Raw genomic sequence first — 25,927 nt, forward strand, 5'->3', positions numbered from 1 at the left:
GACGTGACTACAGATGTTGTGTCAGGTGTGTCCTCCTCATGTGTTGGCATCAGCTCTGACCCTCCAGTCAGTTCCTCCACATGCCACGATCTACCACACTTAAAGCTGGAGTGTGTAAGTTATTTCTGGCATCATTTGGTCAAAAATCAATAATAACCTTAGAGCATTTTGTAATTCACAGTGTTATGACAACACTGCACATCTGTGTCTCCTCTCGGCTCTGTATTCAGGCTTTTAAAAAATCAGTGCCGTGACGGCAGCGTTCAGCCAATCACAGTTCATTTTACAGAGCAAGCTGTTTTGGGCGTTCCTATTGGTTGCTCGACTGAGGTCGATGCGCGTTCACCTTCCATCGGTGGTGAAGATGCAATGGCGGACGTCCCGGCAGGAAAAACCGCTATCCCGGCATTATCAACAAAGGCATACACGGCTAAGCAAGCCAAAAAAAGGAAGACGGATGTAGAGAAACGAGAATCTAAGAGGGAGACTGACAATAGACGGAATAAATGACGTGTAAACACTGGACAAGCATGTCCGAGGTGGAGAGAGCTGAGCGATAGCATCGGGCTGAAGTTGGACACTGAGCTTGCTGTTCTCCTGGACAGGTGAGCCTCCAACACAAGTTTTACGTGGCTGATAATCTAAACGTGTGGTAGTAATCGGCTGTGTAGCTGAAATGACCGTGAATCTAATAAAGCAGGCGGTTTGTGGTCACACTTGATGAGTAATGTTGTGAGTTGATTAGCTTTATGCTAACCGTAGCCAAAGGCTCACGACAGCTACAAGCAAGTCAGAGCCAAAGTCAACGTCAAATGTGTTGTCGGTAGCCTTATATGTTCACGACACACAGAGGACGTGTGTCCTGTTAATATGGATGTGACGGTTATTATTTATATTCAGGTTGCGGTCTGAATAAAGTGCGGGGCTTGTAACCAGTCGTTTGAAGTGATAGTTCCAACTACCAATGGTACTCAAGGTAACCAAGGAGTTCTAGCCAATCAGAGGCATAGTAGGGCGGGCCTCAAGTTTTCAGGCACCTCGGACAACGTTAGCGCGGCGAGGAGCTGGTCTACTGTGCTGCTAGCATGGATGCCAGGTATGTTAAATATACCAGGCGAAGAAACCTCGAGACGGGAAGCGGGAGTGAGTGTCCAATAAGGCTGGAATAAACCTTATTGGACAATATGTAGTAATAACTCAGCGGCGACACCTACAGGAAAAAAACCCACAGAGAAGCACCCGTCCCAGTGTTTAATTACCGAGACCATGGCCACAGTCTCATAACGGACCCAAAATGTTTTTATGCTGCTCACAATAACACAACGTTGTGTTTTGCGCCGTTGATTCAGCAGAGTATCTGTAACTCCGGTCAGCCGGTACCCTAACGTTTCCGTCTGCAGGTGAGTTAGTGAGAATTGATTCAGGTGTGCTTTCACTCCGCTGTCAACACCTGAGCCGCTGCAGCTGCATGCTCATTAAATACGGTTAGCGTTAGCTTAGCTTTAGCTACTAGCCGGTAAGGAGAGAAATCACTGAAAGATAGAGCAACAAGTCCTGAGTGCTGCTGTATTTCATTCAATCTGTGGAAAACTACTGTTTTGCAACGTAGGACAACAGACTCATTTTGACCCAGACTGCGGTGCTGAAAGTCTCAGGAAATGTCAAATTAAATGAAACTGTCCTTTTTTTAAATCTTAGCTCGACTGATATCTCTGAGCACAGTGGCACAAAACATTAAACCTGATGTGAAACAAGTAATGAACACAACACAATGTCCGAAAATAGTTATAACAGTTTGTTATTATAGCACATGGTGATGTCTTCAAATGTCATATTTTGTCTGATCAACGGTCCAAAATCCAAATATATTCAGTTTACTATCACGTATGGTATGACACAAAAAACCTTAAAATCATCTGATTTGAGAAGCTACAACCAATACATGTTGGCATTTTTCCTTATTTGGTTATCAAAATAGTTGCTGATTGATTTTCTGTCAGTCACGTGCATGCGAAATTCTTGAACAGGCGAAGAGACTTAAAAAATAAAAATAAAAAGATATAAGATATAAGATATAAGAAAGAAAGTGAGGTGTTCTTATTCTCTCAAAGCCGTCTTTTATGAGAGAATTGCTCTCTCTTTTACTGGGAATCTGGGATATGTCTGGGATTGTAATTGGGATGGATGGATATACTATGTGCCTAGCAAGAGCCATGTTTCTACTTGCACACACAAATTCTAGTGTCAGAACGCTCCAAAAAGCGTAATTTGCATATTAAAGTCACTAAAATTTTCTCATAGTAAATGATGATCAAAATTTCTTTTTTTTTGTGAACTGCTCATCTTATTAAAAAACTTGAAATCGTCATTCCAACTTCTTGATGTGATACGTGATTGATAATCTCAAAGTGCACCAGATTAATTCGTTTAGATTGCAAAATCCAGGGCTGTGCAGAGACCTTTAACAGGGGGAGGTACTCACGGTTAAAAAGGGGCACGTGGCACCGGAGCTGCAACGATTTATTTTGGTCGATCTAAAGAAAAATAATTGCGAACTATTTTGATAATCAGTCATTTTTCAAACTTCTGTTAATTCCAGCTTCTTTTTTTTATTTATTTTTGTTTCAATCGTCTCTTTTCATGAGGCAGTTTTGCGCTGCTGATTGAAAGATCATGATAAACATGAAAACACTCAAAGATACACACAATTAAAGCTGTCTAAAGTGCAAAGTGAACAATAAATGACAATCTGTCTTAAAGCGGCTTTAAGTCAGGATTCTAGGTTAAGCAGAAGCGGCAGATTTTGGCATATATAGGCATATTTTTCTCTAATAAAATGCTTTCCTCTCTTACGATGTCAAAAGACCAATTAAAAAGGAACCGGTTGAACGCTATGGAGCACATTTGATTGCAATGTTATTCTGTTATGATTATTATTTTTTTTCAGAACTAGCAAAACGACTATTTGACAGAACCACTGCAGACAAAAATACAAAAAAAACAACACAAAATCCACTTGGATAAAGTGGTACTTGGACATCAGGGGTAAACAGGCTGGTGCACAAGCACCCTTAGCTCCCCTCTACACATGCCTGAATAAAACCTCTCAAATAAAAGGGTCAGTTCGCCACAAAAACTCCCTGAAACATTTCATCTCTTTTAGCGTATCTAGTCATACATACAGTTTCAGTTGAACCGTGAGTGTCCAGAGATTTGAGATGTCCTTCTATGTTCCTGTCAGTGGAGTCACGATTGTGGTGCTCACAGCAGAAAGTGTCCCGACCGCTTTCTATAATATACAGAACAGACTTCCACTTCCTCAAGTCGTTCCTCAGTAGACCGAGTTATCACATGACCGACTGTATATGTAGAACCTTGGTCCAATTATAACTGGGGGGGGGTCAGATGCTGATCATTGCATCTGTTCAAGGATGCTCTGTTGTATTGAATGTTGTATTAAATGCTTCAAATTTATGAGCCATCCAATGATTTCTGCTCAGTTAGTCTGACGTAAGCCACAAAACACGTCTGAGATTTTTTAAAAACAACCAAAGCAAATGGACCTTGTGTTCTCCCTTCTCTCTGTTTGGACGCATCACTGCTGAATTTCTTAAATGTAATTATTTTCAAGGCTGTAAGCACCACAAATAACAATCCATCTACCTCCACCAGCAACAAAAACCTTGTCTATGTGGCCTGATTCAAGAGGAGTAGTCTAAAAAATTGAGTGAATAAAACCTCTAAATTCTTCAGTAAATGCGAAGCCTCCGATTCAGACGGAGGCCCAGAGGTGCAGCTGTTTCTTAAGTGTCGCATGTAAACATTGTTGTTGCTTCCCTGCTTTGGATTTTTAACTTTAAACTGTCTTGTGCAAAAATCAGATTAATGGCTCGGCTGTACAACAGTCCCTGCAGCTATTCAGGATCCAGTCAGTGTTTTAGCTCAGGGGCACTATCGCATGATGCATAATTTACAAGCGAGGCTGTAAACACAAGACAGCCTGTCACACAACATGCACATGCTCTACATACAACTCCTCATGCGGATGTGGTGATTTCCTGAAGTTGAGGCTCATTGAATATTAGTCCACTAAAACGGCCATTAGTAAACACAGCAGCCCCCTTAGTGTTGCCTCTGCCTCTCACAGCCAATCAAACTGCGATGGGGTGTTTGCCACCGCTGCTCGCTGTTGTTATAGTGCTGGCGTAAGGCTCCGCGCAGCCACAGAAGCTGATTCCCATTAGAACAAACCTATTTGGCTTGCATTACAAACCCATTCAATCAGGCAGCCATGCTCTGCTTTCTCGTTTAAGCCCGGAGGCTGAGAGTGTATCCAGCCGCTGTCGTTCAATAAGTGAATGGGTTATTGCAGCTGAGTCTCGGTATCAACCTCATTTTCTCCTGGGCTCAGAAGAAAAAGAAAAAGAAAAAAAAAAAAAAACATGTTTTCTGCGCAATTGTTGTGCAACAATTTGTATTTATAACCCATTTCAGAATAAGATGAAGTGCTGCGGTGTGTTTTCGCTCGTGGAATATGCAGCAGTCAGGGGTGAGGGGAGTGATTTCCATGTTTGATAGCTGGCAGGTGTGGAGGAGCTGCCTGCCAATCGTGATGCCAGAATGAACTCTCCTGGCACTGTGAGCGGGGAGGAGGGGGGGCTCATCTCGTCCTTTACGCCCCGCTCGAGTGTCATCACTTGTGAGGACCTGCGCTAAATCACATGCAGCAGCACGGCATAGACTCACAGCAGACGGTGACTGTTATGACCCAGTTGTGAATCGACTCGAGTGACGTGGCTGTAATAGTTACAGATTGAGTGCCATTAGTTTTTTTTGTTACTTATCATTCACTGCATCACATGAATGTACGATGAGCCTGCAAGTGGGGGGGGGGATGAGGGCTCTGGCTCTCAGGCCCCGAGGCAGAGTCTGGTCTGAATTTCTCCAGTTAATCCTCCTGTGTACGGTTCTTATTATACTTTTATTTCATACCGCGCTGGCTTTTCAAACCGGGGGTTTGGATGAAATCTACAAAACAAATTAAACCTGCTCTTTGCAGCTGCTGCGATCAGTGACCAACTGGAACGAGCAGGAATAAAACTTGGCTAACTCGGACGGATTTGAACAGCTGTGAGAAAATTATGGTCGAAATTGGTTTGGTGAAGAAAAACATGATTACTGTAGACACAAAAAACGCCAGTTTTCCCAAAAGTTAGGGAGATAAGGGCTGGATATTGATTTAAACTGTGAATGGTTAGACATGAACGTCTGTATGAAATAACGGTGACATGTGAAGGATGGAGTCTGAAGAGAAAGGTCACCTCCGGCACTCATGGCTCACGAGTCGTAGCTTCATCTCAGCTAAGATGAGAGTTGGCTCAGTTATAATGTAGATGTTATGTTCAATTATCACTAAGTTAATATAGGTTGCACCATCAAACCAGTTCGTATGTAGACCTGGAACTGTCGTCGCTGCTGAATTCACGGACAAAGGACGAAATACTTTGCAATGGTTCGACCAGACTGACAACTGAAAGAGCAGAAACAACGAGACAAGTTAACCTCTGAGCAACAGCTCGACAAGGACATGAGGACTCACTGGTCGTTGGTAAAATAAATGAGTAGTTTAGCATCAAAATCTGTGCAGATTTAAGTAGGAACAGGTTCCTGCACAGTGACGTCTCTAACAGACTGAAACAGGTGTTCACCATTCTTGAAACATAGAAATAGAAGATTGGTCCACGATTAGCAGTGTTGGAACTGGACAGTAAAGTATCATCCGAACATATTCAGTCTCACCACTGAGCAGACTGCAGAGGGCCCGAAGAAAAACTGCTTCCCAAAAATATACAGAGCCCACAATGCACCAGTGACATTCAGCATCGACCGAGGGTCACTGACGCTTTTTCTGGACCGGAAAACAAATTCAAATCGAAGGTATCTGTCAGGGGAAATGATAACGACGGTATTCTCTTTTGTCATGAAACACTGTGTGGAAACTCAGATCAATGAATTATTCTGCTTGTCGGCCAAAGCTATTTCAAATGTGAATAATACGTCTGGTGTCTGAATTACTCTGTTTAAACTGCGTTTAAATAGCCACTGTTGTAGTAGAGAAGAGAAACATCTGCTAGACTTTATAACAACAGTCATTAATCAATGGTAACTGACAGTTAATTAAACTTTAATTAACAGTTATCTGTTAACAAACAATGAGATGCTTAAAAAAACATTGAAGTATTTTTTTCTTAAGTTGCAACTGAATAATATAAATAAATATAAATATAAACATCATATAAAAATACATTTGCAATGGATGTTTATAAACCTTTTCACTCGCTTAATAAATGTTTCATGTTAACTTTCAAGTTTAACTATAAATGACCCATTTATTAATGATGTTTATTATGAAGTGTTACCAAAACATCATCAGCTTCAGAAGAGTGGTGTACCTGCCAACAGTGTTAAATAAATGACCAAACGATGTCAGATGGGTTCGTACAGCCCGATATCTCCCCTTCATTCTGAACCCAACAGTACTTACTGTTAAACATACGTAAACATAAGTAATCTCTACATTTCTGTGAGTATCTGCAGTTTAGTGTGAAACAGTTTTACAAGTTATGTAACAGTTTGTGATGCTGCAGCGACTGAGCCGATTGTTTCTGATGTTTAAGACATTTAAGTTTTAATGGTGCAAAAAAACTGCTAGTTTGAAACTAGCTAAGCTCTTACCAAGTGTTTAGGGATTACTTTAAAGGGTAACTCAGTAACTAAGTGTGCTTACAGGTCTTGGGGAGTATAGGTAATTGTGGGTAATGTAGGCGCCAGGTTATGCAAAGCAGTATACGTCTGTATAGTTTAAAAACAAATGCCAGAGATATCACCTTTATTTCTTCTTTTTCCTTTTCAAAGCCTGGTGCCTGCATTACCCATAATGCAAGAGTGACAGCACGGAGTGACATCACTTAGTTCATCAGGTTTCACGCAGCTTCCTCTGGAGCCACTAAAGACATTATACTTCTGATTTCAGACCTGTAAACATGCTTTAATGTGTAAAATTGTCGGAGTCACCCTTTAACTGCAGTCATATTACTAGATGGTGTAGTAATAACAGTGTAACCTTGTCTTTGTTGTTCCTGCACACCTTATATAAATCGTGTTTTCACCTGCTGGGTCCGAGCTAAAAACCATCCAAATAAAGCAGATGGATGTTTTTCAAAGTTTTTATATAACCAGCAAGCTCAATTAAAAAAACAGATTGTTATTTGCTATGACCGGCTCGCTGGAGGCGAAAAGACCTCATGCAGATTTCAAAACAGAAATATGTGTGTGGTATCAGGAGGGGAGTCACCTTTTACAAGCAACGTTGATCTCACGCTGCAGTTTAAAAATAAAAATGCCAAAACAGTTTTTTTTTGGACGATCTTGATGAAAATGTGACACTGGAACTTTCTGTTTTTTGATCTTTATCACTAAATATATCAAAACCAGCTCAAATCCTAGCGGACTTTTTTATATTCAAACACGGCAGCATTCAGAAAACCCACGTCAGACAGCCTCAACAATTATCTGCCACCGTCTCTCGTGATCAGGTCAGATTTTATTGCTGCGTTTTGCCGCAGTCACCTTCACATCAGCCGAAATGAGTTTGAAGTTCACTCGAATCTTTTTGCTTTTTCTGCAGATCCCATCCCGCCTCTCTTTGCATCTGGTCTGAACGAGGCAGGGCTCGGGTCGGGGGCCGTGGGCTGCGCAGGGACCGCGGGGGAGCGAGGCTGCCGCAGAGATACTCATTGCTTCATTGGGATTCTCGCTGGATCCAATCACACTGTCAGGCTCGGGTAGGAGGCCTGTCTCCCTAGGTACTGGATACAGCACACACACAAAAACACGCACGGCACACACTCTCGCAGAGGCTCGAACATCACTCGCCGACACATACAGTTGGAGACGGAGACGTACAGTATAAATGTGCGCCCACGTACTCATGCGCTCATACGCGCTCTGTCTCGATCCTCACAAGCCTGTTGATGGTCTTGACTGCAAAGCATCAGTGAGGCAGTGTTTTGGTGTGCAGCTCAGGCTCTCCGCTCGCTTTCACTCCTGGATTCTGCAGCCTGGTCTCATGTGGGGGAAGAAACCTGCTTGGATCAAAGCGATACTGAAGTGATAATCCATCCGTTATATATAAGTTATGTAGTAATATTAACCTAATGACAAATTAAAGGGGCAGTGTGTAGTTTTGGAGAGGAAATTCAAACTAAGAATTTTGATATTTACAATATTAATGAGGTAATAATGCAAACTCAGATGTGAAGCGAATAAACAAGCCACTCTCAGAGGAAAATAAGGTCCCAGAACACTGTTTGAAGCTAGAAAGGTGGCAGGGTCCGCCACATATAAACAGAGTTAAACAGGATGAAATTGTCCTTTAAGATTAGTTTGATTATTCAGTCATGAAAACGAACAGAGTGTGTTTAATTTGTTTGTTTAGGAATAAAAAATCTGTCAATGAGGATCTTTTTAAAATGTTTAAAATGTCTTCCCCCCAAAAAACTACATAATGCACCTTTAATGTCGCCTAATAGATGCATTCTGCCAAAATTACTCAAAGTTCCAGCAGATTTTGGTGTTCAAAATGCAAAACTAACACTTTCTCACCACACATGCACACAACATAGTACATCATATTTTCCAATAAATACCCTCAAGTGTAAAAAAAAACCAAACCCCTGAGCTGCCAGACCTGGTCCCTAGATGGCACTGTGTCCACTAGGCGAGAGAGCAGCCCTGCTGTTTATCATGCAGCTGTGACAGCCTGTAAAAAGCTTTTGTCAGTGGAACTGAAGATTTAGAGGCCAGATTAGCGCATTCATATCTTGGCAGTTAATTAGGGCTGAGGAGCTAACTGAAAGCTCTGGCTGCTGAGTGATGGAGCGGAAGAATAAGAGGAGGTGTGCTCCCTGCAGGAGGGAGACACGGGAGTGAATCAAGTGCACATATACTGTATACACCTGACTCTCCTGCTAATGTATCACCATGTGCACCCACTGAGACACATGAATACGAATGCTTAACGCGTGTGCAACCGCTAAACCTCGTCTTTCTGCGAGCGTGTGAACTTTGATGTGGCTCGAGCACGTCTCGTGTGCACACACACACCTGCGCACACGGACAAAGACAGACACGGGCTTCTTTTTTGACGTGTGCGCATGTGTGTATGTGTGCGTGCCCTTCATAATGCTGGAGTTAAGGTCAGCGGGCTCATATTCTACCTGTCAGGACTGATCACCATCGCCTTCACAGCTGCTTTGCTTCGGGTCCGTGGAGGATACAGCATCTCTCCTGAATCTTTACTGGGCGAGAGAAGGAAGAAAAAAAAAACAAAGCTGCATGTCTACAATCTATACAGGGGGAGCCATAAAACGCTTCAGCTGCAGACGCTCCCAGTGCTCAAGGTGTTTTACAGCATCCTGCCTCGGTGTAGGAAGCAACAACAACAGATTTCATCTGTAATCAGTGACAGAGCTGATGTATCGCTCCTACAAAGCGGCTGTTTATTTGAAAGGGAAAAACACGCCATAAAGCGTTTAAGTGGAATTAACCAGTTCATTAGTTGAAGTAAAATTTCATGACAGGTCAACTGTCAGCCTTTAAATGCGTGAACGGGAGCCGAGCTGCTCCCCCCCCGGTTGGCGTTCCCGAGACCCTATACGAGGCGAAGGCAGAGCTAATGCAGTCAAACACACAGAAATCCATTTGGAAAAGCCATTAGCAAATGTAAATTGTTTTTTCTGTCAATTAAGATATGAATTATCCAGCCGACATCAGCGGGATTGATGTAATCTACTTCTACTAATTTGACTAAAAGGAAAAGTGGTTGCTACACATAAAACACAATCAATAAACTTTGTCAGCCAACAACTGTGTAAGCAAATGGCTTGTGAATATCAAATGGATACGTTTCCTCTGCTGGCACCCTGCTGGTGTAAATCTGAAAGTGACTAATGGTCGTGAAAACAGCAGCACCTCACTGTTTCAGGGTTTATGACCATAAGCTTTACAGGAGCTAAATGCAGACTTGTTTTCTCCTTTGCAGCGTTCATACAGCTCTTATTTAGGGACTTGAATTCATTATAGTCGTAATATTAATTGCTAATGTATGTTTATTTGTTATTTGGGGGAAATATTAGTATTTTCTGTTTCTTCTGGAGGTGATTTATGCTGCAGTTTCCTTCCCTGGTGCTTGTTTCTGTTGTGTTAAGCAGAATTTCCATTTTATTTTAATCTCTCACCTCTGAACTCTGGAGAAGGCTATCACATTTTTTTTTACCAGGATGTCTTAAAAATATGCAGTTGATTCTCTGTGAATTTTAAGATTTATTTGGGTTGTTGTCTGAGCGGCGTCCTCTCGATGTACACTCCCACAATTAGCCTCAGAGATTCATATTCCGATGCGGCGTTGTGAATGACGTTCATCGTGTCTGACGGACGCCCCCTGATCCCGAGCAAATCAGCTCTGACAGTTGAGAGATAAAGGTAGAGAGGTTGGACCACAGGTGCAGCTAGAGGCTCAATTTACAAAAGACCAGATAGGTTGATGTCAAAAGATTTCAAAAAGGGCAGTCGGCTGAGAAAGGGACTAATCAGGGACGGCAAACGGCTCCACGGCTCCACGTACATTGGACTGTTTGAAATATCTTCAATCAGAGTCAGCACACCATTAGCCTACACAGCCTTTGACTGAGTCTTTGATAAAAATGTTGTGCCTTCTTAAACTCGCAGGAACAACCGCAGAATGAGCAGCCCGAGCTCAAGCGTCAGCTGAAGCTAAAACTACATTTCCTCACACGTTTTTCTCTCACTCTTTTCTGTAAATGGAAAAATGAAACCTTGGGAATTAGTTATTACACGTATTAAATGAGTGAGTAGCTAAATCCAATCATCTACAACAAGTTTTAGTAGCTGCCATTTTCATCTCGACTACAGTGGATTACGTGCAGTTTGCTGCGCTTACACTTCCCTTAAATCACAAATTAAATGTCCCACTTTATTCTAATTCTCAGGCGGACTCTCCCCGGTCCTCCTGTGTTTCCCTCCCTTCTTACCTATTTGTGGGAACACACTATCCCTCTCGTCTGAGCAGTTACCAGGACTTATCATCTGGGCTCTGTTGTTAGTTTCAGCCTAAATGGTCCCTTACTATGCTCATTTTCATGTCCATACATTTCTTTAGGAACATTTTTACATTCCTACTGTTCAAAACCACATTTTTCCCCCTCTCATACTGTCTACCGCACCTTTATTCATCATCTGAACACTACATCTTAGTGCGTGTCCCTTTAAGAGCCTTGTCCGCTCTGATTGGTCTTTTCTCGCAGGCCTGAGCAGGCACCGCCCACCGCATCACATTTGAAGGCACAGTTTCTGAATACATTCTGCTACGAGCCTTCTGATAATCTCAGTATTTATAAAGCAGCTAGACCTGCATGTAAATCTCACTTTCTACAATATGGGACCTTTAAATTGCATTATTTTTATTTCAAAATGAGAAATCAGACCTCTAGCAAACTGAAACAAAACACTGAGAGCAGTGTGTAGGTTCTGTGAGAAATGACTGTTTTGGGGTTAAAATTATGGTCATTAAATGTTATAAAATAAAAGCGCTGCCACTTTATCTGCCATGCAGGATGTTAGCAATCCTGTAAACTTCAAAGCTTCATTAACTGAGCTGAACTTGGTCATTTTTGGGGGAATGGAATCGAAATGTTGAGCGACTGAACGCTCCGTTATTTTCACAAGCTGGTCACATTCTCTGTCTGCGGTTTGTTGCCAGGGTTCAGTCAGTTTTTAAGCTTTTTTTGAGGTCTGCTGTGGCTGAAAACTACGCTGGTGTGAGTGATTATCGATGAGCTACAAAGACTCTGAAATGCTCGTTAGAGCTGAGAGGAGCTGCAGAGTTGGGCGATGATTCTCTGTCGGTTCGTCCCTGTGAGCGACCGCTTTCACATGTTCGAATGTGTAAATATAAAAATATTGACAATAGCCGCTTTAGAACCATTTTTATCATCTTCGCTGCTCCTCTTGTTGCTGCTCTCTGCCTCTGTAGGCTCGTATATTGCAGTAAGATGTGTATTGGATGTCAACGCCTGCCAAACCGAATGTTGTTTTCTTCCACATTATTTTTTTATCGTGTGGATCTATGCAGAACAAACTTCCACACATTTTTTGGCGTACTGAAAAAAAAAAAAAAAACGACTCTTGAAATGTGGCTCTGCCTCAGAATGTAAAAAACGGTCCCACAGTAGAAGAAATCCCTGCTGGCCTGCTTGCTCCCGTTGCCTGTGGCAGGATGAATGAGTTAATATGTAGTCATTGTGCGAGCTGGGTATACTCACACACGCTGCTCTGATATCCTACATCAATGGGCTATTGCAAGTTAATGACCAGCTCTGCGAAGGCCCATTTGCACGAAATATGGACGGTGTAAAACGGGCTGGGAAAGCAGGTGCTGCTGCCATTGAGTAGCTCATAACCCGGCCATATGGTTGTGGAGAATCTCATTTGGCTGTGCACTCTCACAAAGGCCTGACTCTAAAGAAAACCCCAAGCCATTCCTCTGCTGTTGTGACGACTCTGGACCCCTCTAATAACCGTTTTCACCACCACTCCCTTTTTTCTCTTGTTGCATCGATGAACAGTGTATGAATTTGCATAATCATCTATAGGTAAATGATAGCGTTGAGCCGCTCTGCTCCGGGCTTCATTTGAATGGAAATGATACCACTTTTTGATATAAAAGGAAATCACTGAAGTGATGGCAAACGGATGAGAAATTCTGGTTGGGTGAGTGGTTCTTCGCCACAGACGGTTTTCTACCTCCACCTCCTCGCTGCGTCTCCTCCCGCCCTTTACACCTCAACACGGTCGAGTGAGTGACGGTCAACCCGCAGTCCAACATCCATAAAAAAAAGTTTGGGAACAACATTTTTTTTATTTCTGGGAATTGTTTGGAGTCAAAGGAGCATAAGACAATAATAATTAACTGGTCGAAAAAAGCCAAGTACCAACACAAAAAATCAAAGTGAACATACACACTGACTGATTCTGCATGAAAATGAATGTGAACAAATAACTTCAGCAATAAATAATGACATAAAAAAAACCCAAAACAACATATTGCCGGAAGAGAATGTCGTAAAAATGAGACATGAAATTAAGATACACAATAACAAAAAAAGAAAAAAAAAAAAAACAAATGCAAAAAGACGAGCAGACGAGAACATTGACGTCAGTTGTTTTTTTTTTTTAAAAAAGAAGAAAACAATAAAAACACCTGTAAGTCAGTAAGGTGCTAGCAACAGATATCCAAATCCATCATAATCTGTCTTTATTCTCTTGTCCTGTTTTTTAAATTTCCAATAAAAAAATAAAGAACATGATGAAAGTAAGTTCAGAATAAGGAGGAGTCCCTAGTACAAGATCTGAGGGAGGTGTTTTCTATTTGATTGACAGCTTCCCATGGTCAAATATTCATGCGACTGAAGAGAAACACCGTCCAGAAAGACTAGACGTCTAATCTAACAACAGTTGCTCCCCGCCTAAACAAATGTTCCTGTGCACATCATTTTTTTATTTTTTATCTCCAGGCGTTCCTGGCAAAAACAATAAAAATGATATTTTTTGCTACAGCAGTAAAATCAAATGAGAATGGTTCGTCTATACAACAAGAGGAGTTAACAAAACCAACAGAAACTTGAGTTTTCTGTACAATATTGACCTGCAAAGCACAACGGCTATGATGTAATAAAATATGTAAACATATTTGCTGTTTTTGACACAGTCGTCTGTGACAACAGATAGAATCACACTTGTTCACACTGGAGTAAGTCTTGAGCCTGGATCTTCTCCTTTTTTTTTTTTCCAAGATCGTGACGAATAAATCACGACACAAATTATGATAATGCATTTTTTGCCACAGCATCTCAGGAAGTGTAATGAAACCTGGACGAACGGAAAAAAGGAAGAAATGAAATGACTGGAAAGAAAAAAAATGCTATCAGAGATTTAAAATTCAGAGAAATAACAATGTGTTGTGCATTTTGCCTGGTGGATCCACTCTTGCACGCTTGAACACCATCTTGAATTTGGATGCCATGCATAGCAGTCCAATCCTTAGCTGAGACGTGAGGGAGGGAGAGAGAAATATTGAGATACATTACTGTATCACATCCTGCTGAGCGGTCACTGAGCACTGCCTAGTCAACCCTGACTGGACATCATCCTTCAAAACAAAAAAAAACCCCTAACTTCAATAAATAAATAAATTACTTACTAAACGAATAAATAAAAAACGAAAACAAAAAAATAGAAAATAAAAAGACAGCTTGAAGTACACGTATACTTTTTAGCTCGGAGTCGCGTCCATGAAAGCTACATTGAATGAAACCGTAATGTGAAATCATGTTTTGACTTCCAACTTTCCCGACAATCATAGTTTCTTGAGGTCCCTCACTTACACAGATGCCAGCACCACGTCACATACACCTCACATGCATGCTCAGAATGGCCGAAATGACAGTGATCGTATTTTACAGGGTTACAATGGACAAGGTCGTCAGAACTCCAAGGATCACACACCTCTTGACAGTCACGTGGGGTCGTGTGGACTGATGTTATTCACACTGCCGAATGTCTCCAGCAGGGACTCCTTAAAAAGATCCACGCTGAGTCCCGGGTGAAGTTGTACTGCATTGTCTCTCGTAATGCTTACAATAGTAAGTGTGCTTCCACAAGTTCTTTTGTAAATGTTTCAGTGACTCAGTAAGGTTTGAGTTCTCAAGAGATTTTATCCTTTTTAAATCACAGTTGCCAATATGGTACTGTCAAAATGTTTATAACTTTGTTCCAAACAGTTTATTTTTCTATGTGTTGGGAAATGACTTGATTTCTATACATAATATTCCTTGTCCTTGTCTTTCGGTCTCTTGCTACTGGCGCTGCCTTTGGCGCTGCCGCTGGGTGCTTTATCCTTCACCACAGCGCCATTGGTTTGCGCCGAGTTGCTGATGTAGTTGCGAGTCTCGTCCACCTGGTAGGAACCCTCGTCCCTGTTCCTGTACTTGTACATGGCGTAGAGGAGGATGAGGATGCAGAGGGCGGCGGCTGAGACAATGCCCACCACCATGCCCGTGGTACTGCTGGATTCCCGGATCACCTCTGAGGCCCCCGGGGGCACCCGCCGCACCACGCCGGGCACCGTGGGCAAGGCGGCGGGCACCGTGCGCAGCATGGGCGAGGTGATGAAAGGGCCCCTTGGCTTGGTGCCGTCCAGATCAAAGGACGTGGGCAGGGGCAGCAGGACTATGTCCGGCTGCGGGGGTTTTACCTCGCGGTTGTTCATTTTCCCGGCGGGCAGCTTGGGTGGCGTGTCCGAGGGGACCGCCGCCGGCGGCGTGCCCCGGGGGTCGGGCAGAGGCGAGGTGGGTGTAGTCCTACCTGCCTCAGAGGCTTTGCTAGGCCTCAAGTCCTTGGCCTCCCACTTGGGCGCGAGGGCTTTGTAGCCACCTTCATAGGCCGATGTGGTCAAGATCTTATCTGTTACCAGGGAGAAGGTGGTGTAAAAATCTTCATCGTCAGTCGGGGGCAGGCTAGAGTCGAAAGCTTCGCCAGAGCCAAACCCCGAAATCACCATGCCATCATCATCATCATCATCACCATCATCACCACCATCACCATCATCACAATCATCGCTGCCTCGGTCCGACAAGCAAGGTACCCCCGCCTCAGTGGCCATGGCCAAGGATTCTTTGGTGGTCTCAATAATGGTGAGGACGGGGCGGAGGGTTGGGGGGAGGGGGATGAAAGGAGAACGGGTGGATACAGAAGGGATGTCTATGGGGTCCTCGACTAGCACGGGGATGACTAGCTCCCCTCCTGGAAAGTGAAACAGAGACACAAACATCAGTCAGAGAGCGGAAAGTCTTCCTTCAGCAAAAGCAAGAAGCAGCCAAACACCAAAAGAATCAAAAAACCAAGAACGAATAAAGCAAAGAACTGAAGAGAAACGAAAAGAAGAAAGAACAGAAAACACCGGACCAGTGCAAAAACAATCAAACTCAGAACCAAACAAGACCCAAACTGAAAGAAAACAACAGCCATAAATAAAGTATACATTGCATCAAAAGGCTTTGAGGGATGCACAAGGGTGAGCCACATTAACCTGACTCCACGTGTTAACGCCTGCATGTTCTCAACCGGGACTACAGTTAGTCTGCACTGGAAACTACTCACGGTTTTATTTTCTATGTGCTGCATTCATAATGTTCGAGAGTTGTGTATAAAAAACTGTGATTTACGTGGCCTTATATTTACTTCTGCCTGATAATGCTGCATATATCTCCACATAAAAATGGCTTTTAAGAGGCTTGTTTCATTTATCTTCAAGTGTAAATCCTTTTTTCAAAAAAACTGAGCAGCAGAAGATGCGCTCTGTGGATAAAAAGACACAGAGGGTATTAGCATTTGTTTGCAATTCAAGTGCAAGCCAGTGGGCCTGAAAGCAAGTTAACTAAGTCTGAAATGAGAAAGTGTTTGTAAGGTGTTTTTTTTTTTTTATAGCTGCTCAGAGGTGCGCTTTAACCCCGTTGACCTACACGGGCGAACAAATACTAACAACTGCTGCATCGTGAAGCTGGAAGACGGCAGAGAACTAAAAAAGGGGAAAAGGCTTTTTGGAGTGGAAAGAAAACACGACCTCCATCCTCTTAAAAACCAGATTGTCACTTAAGGGTCACACACTGACCTACAAAAGCACAACTGTACTGGAAGAAAAGTCACCACTCACAAGTCATAAAAAATGGAGGGAACTTTTCTTTCCTCAGCATTAGTGGGCTCCCCTATTTGCCCTAGCCTCTTGCCTTTTGACCCCTACAGTTACCACAATGGCACAAAGTCAGCGGGCAGTTCAACGACACCTGAATGTTTGCTGTCATTTGTCCTTTTTTTGGTGGAGGAATCTCCCTGTAACAGCTCTTAAGCTCTCCAGTGTGGAGCGTGATGTTGTCATGTTACTCATTAGTGTGTAAGACTTTAGTACCTACCATTTCCACGTGCGTTCATTGTAATAAACCCATTTTGGGGACACTTGATAGCTCATGCTTTATTAGTTAAACCTGTTGTCGGACCACTACAAAGAGTTTGAAACATTCAGATGTCTATTGAAGCTGCTTTATCCTCTTGCCAAAGTGGCTTGTTTGTACATTGCAAAGGCTCACAAACAGGGCACTATAAAGAGATGCAAACCTTTTTGGAACAATAAATAAAAAAAGAAAAAAACCACAACGGAAATAAAGGAAACGAAAACGAAAGATTTAAGGCATTGCAAAAAGAGTTCAGAGTTAGAGCAAACATTGTCAAAAAAAACATTCACAAAGTAAAGCCACAGATAGAGCTATCCAGAAAAGGGATTAGTAAGAAGTAAGTAGAAAAAACAGGTAAAAACAAAGTCAGCTCGGAAAATCATAAAAGCCTACGAAAAAAAAATGAAAACAGTTTTCAAAAGGAAGAAAGCATACCATCAGTTTTGTCAACTTACATCAACAAATTGCCCGCATGATTTTGGCAGGAAGAAAAAAAAAATTTACAAAAGAAAGTTGTGTAAGAATGCCTTTGGACAAGTTAGGTTAGTTTCTTTTTTTAGCAGTTTCTGATTAATTAGTATATATTTCTCTTTTTAGACAGGATGGTACAGGGAGGCAACAACACATACATCCACACATCATGACATGAAAAATAATCTTCACCATTCTGTTCAGGATATCTTTATTTTTTGTTCTTTTTTTTTTTAATCATTTAATTTTTGTATAAAAAGAAAACTGTATATCTATAATTCTTGCTTCGATAGATAAGTCTCTCCATAAATATCTACAGCCTGATTGGATGACTCTTTTTCTTTTATCTTTTTTTTTTCTCTTTAACTTCATCAGCAATGAGTAAATGGATGACTGTACATATCTTAGAGTCTTTACGTAAAGGGTTTTTCGGGAGGAGGGAGTGTGAGACGGGGGTGGGACCTATGAACATACTAGGAAGGAAATGACATAGATGGGGGTGAACGTGTACATCAGTTGCCATGTCCATGTAAAGGCGGCACGAAGCGGTCGGGCGGCATTAGAGCTTTTGGCTGTAAGGAAGGGATGGGGATATACAAACAATGAGCATATACATGCCCATCTACAAAAGAGAACAGCACTCTCAACACTGACAGTTTTACAAACCCTAAGCTGCAACTTCTTTGCCATGCACAAAATCAATCGACTCATTCATTTGATTAAATTCCAAATTTCAATCAGAGATAGCTACTTCAATGACAGGAAAATATTAGAGATCAGCATAGAAACAGTTTGGAACAGTTCTCACAAGATAGTGCTGAGGGTCTACTTTGGAGGGCTTCTCTTTTTTCTCTATGACGACACGAATTGTGAAAATCTTTTGTTTTGTTTTGATCAATCTTTTTAAAAAAAACCCTTCTGTTCTTAACGAAGCAGTAAGTTTAATTCATAGAGAAAAGAGGAAGCTTCATTTCTAATTAGGGAAAAAAAATCATCAAAACATTGGCAAATTCTTAGCAAATTAGCAGATAAGTTAAAATTTGAACATTTTCAGAAAAAGAAACAGAGAGATAACACATATATGTGTCTTAACATATATGTACAAAAGAGACAAAAATAAACAAAACAAAAAGGATTAAGCAAGCAAGAAAGGAAAGGAAACCAATTTGTCACACTATCAAAGATGAACAACCAGAAAGCACACACTGAGGCAGACAAAGAGAGGGGGGGACAGTTTATAGGCAAAGTGTCACCACCTTCATTTAACTAATAATAAAAGGCTTTATTATTAGTTACTCCAATACATTTCTCTTGTTAGTATTTTTAAAACACAGGACAGGGCGTGCAATCTGGATGTACGTCAGAGAAAGAGAGGTTCAATCGGACGTGGTTTGATTTTGGATTTTTAGTTCCACTATAAGAAGTTGGGTTAATGCATGCTTCAGTAAGTTGCATTTAGGGAGAGTAATATACAATAACAATACAGCAAGCCATGGGACAGGTAGGTAGGTAAGGTGGAAGGGGGAGGGGGGCTTAAGAGGGGGGGGTCAAAGGTCAGTAAAAAGGTCACTGCCACCAAAGGGCTGTGGGATATTCTGTCAGGCAAAGAAACCATTCATCAGCAGCTAACAGGGAGAAGAAGGTGCACCATGGGTGATATATAACCAACATTATGTGGCATTTAGGCCCAACGCATTGGCTAATTAATCAAGCGGGGGAGTAGAGTGGTAATTAATGAGCTACCTTTTTTTTTTTAATTCAATGTTTAGATGCTTTGTGTTATGTGCATAACCAACAGCCTTCGTTTGACAGATAAACACCGTGTTGGGAAGGAGTTCCACAGGAGCGCGCAGGGCGGCGGTTCATTTGCGCCTCTGGTGAGTTAAAGGAGATGTGAGAGGCACATTTGTCTTCAGATATCAGATTTAGTTCCTCATTAGGCAAAGCTGGGACTATGAGTTAAGCATTATAGAGGAAATATGGTATCAGTCACACTGTGCCGACTGTGTATTATCAACACTGACGTCTTCAATATGAATCTCCTGACTGCTCCGGAGAATGCACTAATGTCTGATATGATAAAGAGCGGCTGTCGACTGTACGACTGTAATGTGTGATCTTCTCCTCGGCTAACAGCTACTGCTCATGTTGCATAGCTGGGATAATGTTCTAATAACAGAGCCGAACGCCTCGCCTTGTTAAATAAACAATACCAGCGCAGAGTAAGTGATTTCATCCAAGGCTTTATTTATCCAACTCTGCCCTTGTTGTCTTGGCCTTGTTTGCATCCTTTCACTCTGTTCTCGGCTAACAGCTTTCGGCGACTGTTAGCTTTGCGCTATATCAACAAAACACTTGGATGGGAGGGGGAATGGCTGCAGCTAAGGGTCTCCGCTAAAGTCAGTGCAGAGGACCTTGATGTTTTGGTAAACACTTTAATCCTGTGTAAGCTCTTTCACAAGCGTCGCACATCTTGCTGCGTTTCCGAGGCAGACAAACACCGCGCTTTCTAATGGGTTTGCTTAACCAGACTGCGTTTGTTTTCCGCACTCGTCAAAATGGATGGGGGATTTTTTATTCTAAGCCTCTGCATCCCTGGCAAATAATTCTCCACTCGGCTAGACCTACAGCCAGTCACTCTGTTTTCTTTATTTTTTAAGCTAAAAGGAAGTCAGGGCTTTAGATTAATGAGTGTTTCTTTGCGCCACTGCCTACTGGCTAGCCTTTGCATCAATGAGAAAACGGATCCCATCTTTTAAAACCACACAACGAGAGAATGAAGCAAACTAAATTTTCTAGTCGTTCTGCCTTTCATCATTCCCAGTAAAAAAAAAAAAAAAAAAGACTATCTGCTGCATGCCTGGCTTTTGAAGAGGAATTAAGTAAGAATAGTCACTTCTAAATGGCTGATTGGCTGACTACCTCAGCAGCTTGGAGGCTACAGATGCAAAAATCTCAGAGCAGCATTTTCTCTTCACCTCCCTCCACTCACTCCTTCCCCTCTCTTCTCTCTCCTGGCCTGATCCCCGTGTCCATCCGGCGTTTGCTGAGGCTTCCGAATGGAGATGAATAACGACGGTGTGTCAGGGATTTGAGGACGCTACGCCATAAAAGCGGAAAGCCGGTGCACCAGCACCAACCATGGATGAACTGAGTCAATGGGATTTCGACGCTGCAAATTGTGGGTGAGTCAGTGGTTTGGGGCCCTGAAATCCCATTGTGGCTGCACGCATTGTGCCCAGAGACCTGCTGTAGCAGATTCATTCACCTCTACCCACTACAGGTAGGGAGCTGATTACCAGTGAGCTAGCAAAACACAGATTCTCTGTGTGGCCACACTTTATGGGAACATGCCAGGGATTATACTGCCCCCCCTGTGCAAAGGCTGAGCTTTCTGGAAACATGCACCTTAAAAAGCTGAGCATTTTACCCTGACATTAAATTATCTTATCTTGCCTGTGCACACCCCTGCCAAGAGAGGTCTCATTCCTCACTGATGGACAAATCATTTCCATCCCACAAGCTTGAATGATGGTCACAGCAAGCACAGAGGGGTCTGCCCTGTAAGGACGCATGTGCCACCTCTGGCTGGAGGAGGAGCTCCCTTCCGGGGTTGTCCTGAAGCCACAGCGCATGGCAGATAGCTCTTAATCCGTCATCATGAGGCTGGGCGCAGTCTGGCGTATTAAATTGGCATCTCCAGCAGGCGTGGCGACTCGCCCCTGTCAGCCGGTCGATTTGCTGTACAGCCATTAGGCTGCACCTCTGCACTCGGCAGACATGTGTCAGCTGAATAACCTTTAAACTGATCTGAGGCCTGTGTTGAAGTGACAGCCGGCCCAGTGGGGCTTGACGGAAGCCACAGCTGACGCCACAAGGAAACCCAGTGATCCATCCCTATCATACTTCATTCTGTACCCTACATGTGTTGGGGCTCTTCATAAACAGCAATGAAGAAATCACACGGCATTACATCCGTGCTTCCAGTCTAACGTTAAATCGAGCCACAGACTCTTCACTTCGCCCACCGAGGCCAATAAGATGAGGAGGCATCTATAAATATGCTACATCTGTTTGATCCGCGCTCCACTTCATCTAAGCCTGATAGGGTAATGGCGCATGCAGGATCATTTACGACCCTTTTATTAAACACACAATCTTTTTACGATCTATTTGATTGACACATAGAGTGCAACAGTTGGCCTGTCTGCACAGATCTGTGGGAGCCTGTCACCTCTAGAAAAATGACAGTGTTAAGTCGTTTGTTTGAACAGATTGAAACAACCTACCTTTATGTTTACGCTCAGGCGCGATGCAGCTTTAACGTTCTTATTGTGCAGCAAAAAAAGGATGCACAATACGCTCATCCACAGGAGTTTGTGTCCCATCTCCATCTTCCTTTAACATTGATAATAATCTTCCCCTGTCCCTTAACCTGATTTTTTTGGTCTTATTGGGGGGCTGTGCAACATGCGGCAAACACAACGCTGACATATAATCTTCTTATTAAGTTGGTAAATGTGCTAGCAAACTTCTTTGGAGTCAAGTTTTCTGGCCATCTGATGAGTCCAATATTCACTCTCCTTTTTGCTCTGTTTTTGGTCTCCACCAACTGATATCTGGCTATATAGCTACTAATTGCTACACTTTGTTCTGCTACTGTGTTACGTTGACTTTGACCTCCTGCCTGTTTCATATAATTGACGATCATTCTTTCATTGTGTCTTTTTCTGTTAGTGGTTCAGTGCTGGGCAGGTAGTGTACAGTGTGTTTTAGCAGCGTTTTGTAAGAAAGAAGACAAAGGACAGAGCTGCGGGGAACTGAAGAGTTCAGGTTTTTTCTCTAAGAGCATCTTCTTTCATTATACACCTTTTTCATTTGATCCTTTGATATTATAAAGGTTTTATAGGTTGGAGCAGCCGGCTTTAGCTGCAAGAGTTTAACCAAACCTAAAACACAGAGGCGGCAGCTTAGAAAAATGTTGTGAAAGGCTTTGACCGACAACCTAGTGTGTCAATTAGGAATGAGGACTTTTTGTGGTTTTATATATTATTGATATGGTGCAGTGGAGCAGCTGCGATATGGCTTTCTTGCGGCAGACATATTGGAATTCTGCAGCAGGGAAAAACACAGATGTGATTAATAACAATAATGATGGCTCCATTCCATTTCTATGCCCCAGGGCCTCGGCTCTGTGCATACAGTCACCACAAGAGTAAATACAGCAAAGCCATTATCAGTGTTATTAGTAACACATGTGCTTTTTCTGCTATGACAGTTCACAGTGTCTGCTGTGACAAGAATCTATCATTCTGCATTTGTGCTTTTTTTTATGCATCGGTCCTGGTAAAAGTTGGACTTTTTACACTAATGCAGGGCTCTTCAATGTTTCTTAGGCCGAGGACACTTGAGCTCCCGAGGCTACTACATATATTGTTAAAAAAATCTGTTGCATATTAAACTGGTCCGGCATTAATGTGTAGGGTCAGCAGCAGTTGTAGTATGGCGAATGTTCAGCGCGTTAGCCCCACTGTCTGCAATTTCTCGGGTGGTTTCTGAGGTGGAGGGTGGGTCAGTCTGTCGCTCGATGAGTTACAAAATGATCAGACGAATGTTCGTACACTTGTAATAATACAGTAATAATAACAATAATAATAATAACAGGCCAATATGTTTCAGCAATACTTAGTTAGCCGATGTGTTCAACAGGTGCTGCACAGTGATTTAGCTCTCAGTTCTAATATTAGCTTCAGGGTCACGGACCTGCTGTTGGAGACCCAGGTCGTCGTGAGTCTATATCTAATAATATGTCTTACAGGATTTGTTCAAACTTTTCGGCACTGTATGTACAAATCAAACATTCTGATTCGCACTTGTAGATTTATGAAAATCATTTGCATCAATTACTGAGATATAATTACATATTAATCACAAAAATGCTCTGATTACACGGTAATGACAAGCTGCAGCACTTTTAATCTGTTAATCACTGTGAAATTAAATCAGAAATTGACTTGCTATTTGCTGTTCTCTGAACTGAGCGTGGCATATTTTTCATTTCCAGGTAGCAGTTTTAACTTGTGAGTGAATTCCTACGTATACAGTAATCGTCTTGTTTTTTTTTTTTTACCATCAGTTCTATAAACTTAACCGGTTCTTATTCAGAGGATTGAGAGGATAAAGAAATTGCGCTGCACACTCCTGATTTGCTCTCTTGTGGAACTCACGTGGGATAAAGGGAGAAGGTAAGGTTTAACAGTTGTATTAAACACACAGACAACACAACCACGAGACGAGCACGTACAGCAGACAAGACAGGCTGTTTGGCAGACACAGACGGAGCGCTGACAGAGACAACAGGCACAAGCACAAACACAAGACGCCTCCGAGGGAGGAGCTGCTGCGGGGAACAGCGGCGGCGCAGGACCACCGCTGTAGCCCCGAACACACACACACTGACATGTAGTAGAAGCCAGCTGGGGGTTAGCCTGAGACTTATGGGTGGAGAAGAAGCAGCACACAAAATGGATGCCAATCATATCCATGCAGAAGCGGGGGGGAGTTTGGGGGGGAGAGGATTATTAGTTAGTCTATAGAGCTGCGGTACAGTCCAGTACAGTGTGCATGCCACAAATGCCTTCTACTTGGAGCAACAGATAGAATAGAAAAACAGATATACTTTGTGGCAATAAAAGTCTTTTTATGCCATCTGCATTCAAACAGACATGTATATGCAGAAAGGCGTAAAGAAAGAAGGTGGGTGAGTCGGGATGGAGGGGGGGTCGGGGTGGGGGTAACGCTCGGGAGAGGAGACAGGGAGTCATTCTTTCACACACAACTTTCTTGAGACAGAATGGGGTTGCCTGCACAAGGCCAAAAAAAGGATGATGGCAAGAAAAGATTTTGTTGCCGTTCATTTCCCTACGTTGTATCGAAAATGAGGGGAGGATGTTTCTTTAGAAGCCATATGGCACAAAAAAATAAACACAAACTTGATGAGGAGGAAGAACTTTGAATTTTCCAACCACCAAAAGTTCATGCGGCACAAGATGAGGCAAAAACGGGAGGAGTGGCTCTATCCTTGCTTGGAGGATGGACGACGGATGATGAGGAGGACACCAAAGAAATAAATATAAAAAACAAAAACAAAAAAAAACCACAACAAAAACAAGAAACTAAAAACCACCCCAGTCAACCCGCCCCGGCCCCAAAGTAAAAGCAAAAACAAAAAAGAAAAAGCTCAAAATCTTAATCGACCCAGCAGCTGGGTCCAAATCGATACAGAAGAGAGATGTTCATATGTGCATCACAGGAGAAAACAAACCAAACAAAATGCAACGGAAAAAAGAACAACCATGTCATGCAACTGTTCATACGACTGGAAGCGGGGCAAGGAATGAGGATATGAATTTCTGTGTCAACATGGTGAAATGTACAGTATGTATGAGTGTGTATGACTACATATGTTGCCACTATATGAGGGGAGGGTACCATGTTCTCTTCAGTACAAAACTTCTTACTATACGCTTTGTTCAAACTTTTGAGACTACTTGGGTTTGAGGTTTAAACGGTCTACGAAAATGAAAATTGCGTCCATTCCATTTCAATAATCTCCGAGTTAAGGAAGCAACTCGTGCTTATAGATAAAGGACTTAAATACTGCGAGGAGGCAAAATGGCTTTCTCTTCACATCAAAAAGCCATAAGCACAATGACCTAAATGTGGTCATCATTTCAGGGAAACAAACGCTCCTACAGTGTGATAAGGCTTCAAAGTAAATGAGTTCCTCTCACAGATTGGAGGGAAATGGTAAAATTACTTGCAGAGTATCTACCAAAGTACACGCAAGAACCTCATTTGCTGAGAGAACTAAATAAACGCCTGATTATCAGTTATGTTTCTCTGAGCAGAGATAACAAAGTGAAAGGGCAACGCATTGTTTCATTGGCTTATTATTAACTGTGAAAAGTGGACATATGCTTGGTGCTAAGCTGAGCCATATTTAGCCAGATTAACGCAGCATCAATTAGCCCGCTGTGATGGCGTTTTGAAGGACAGTGAAGCAATCAAATAGCCTCAGCTGTTAATGATTTCCAGAGTGCCTAAGAGGGGGACGCATTTTACATACTGAGCCAGTTTCAGCAGAGCTCACACTCTCCTGGTTTACTCCGAATAGTCGGGATACCTGCCAACTGCTCCCGGGCACAAGCCTGATTGACAGCTGCTTGTTCAAAAGACGTCCAAACCCAAGTTGCCTCAAAATAACCATTTCTTTTAAATCTGCGGTTTTTGTTTCCAGCTCTGTTTTTATT

General features: G+C 42.5%; 1 protein-coding gene across 2 annotated transcripts in view; it reads right to left on the bottom strand.

Moving 5' to 3' along the window:
- Nucleotides 1-12,973: 12,973 nt before the first annotated feature.
- Nucleotides 12,974-25,927, bottom strand: part of nrxn3b (neurexin 3b) — a 288,158-nt gene continuing 275,204 nt past the window's right edge. For both annotated transcript variants that reach the window (XM_084377072.1, XM_084377071.1), the window contains one exon: nucleotides 12,974-15,939. In XM_084377072.1, the coding sequence (XP_084233198.1) occupies nucleotides 14,954-15,939 (986 nt within the window). In that variant the 3' untranslated portion in view covers nucleotides 12,974-14,953. The remainder of the gene's footprint in view (nucleotides 15,940-25,927) is intronic.

The sequence above is a fragment of the Pagrus pagrus genome (assembly GCF_965226575.1).
Source record: "Pagrus pagrus genome assembly, chromosome: 16".
In the NCBI taxonomy this organism is placed as follows: domain Eukaryota; kingdom Metazoa; phylum Chordata; class Actinopteri; order Spariformes; family Sparidae; genus Pagrus; species Pagrus pagrus.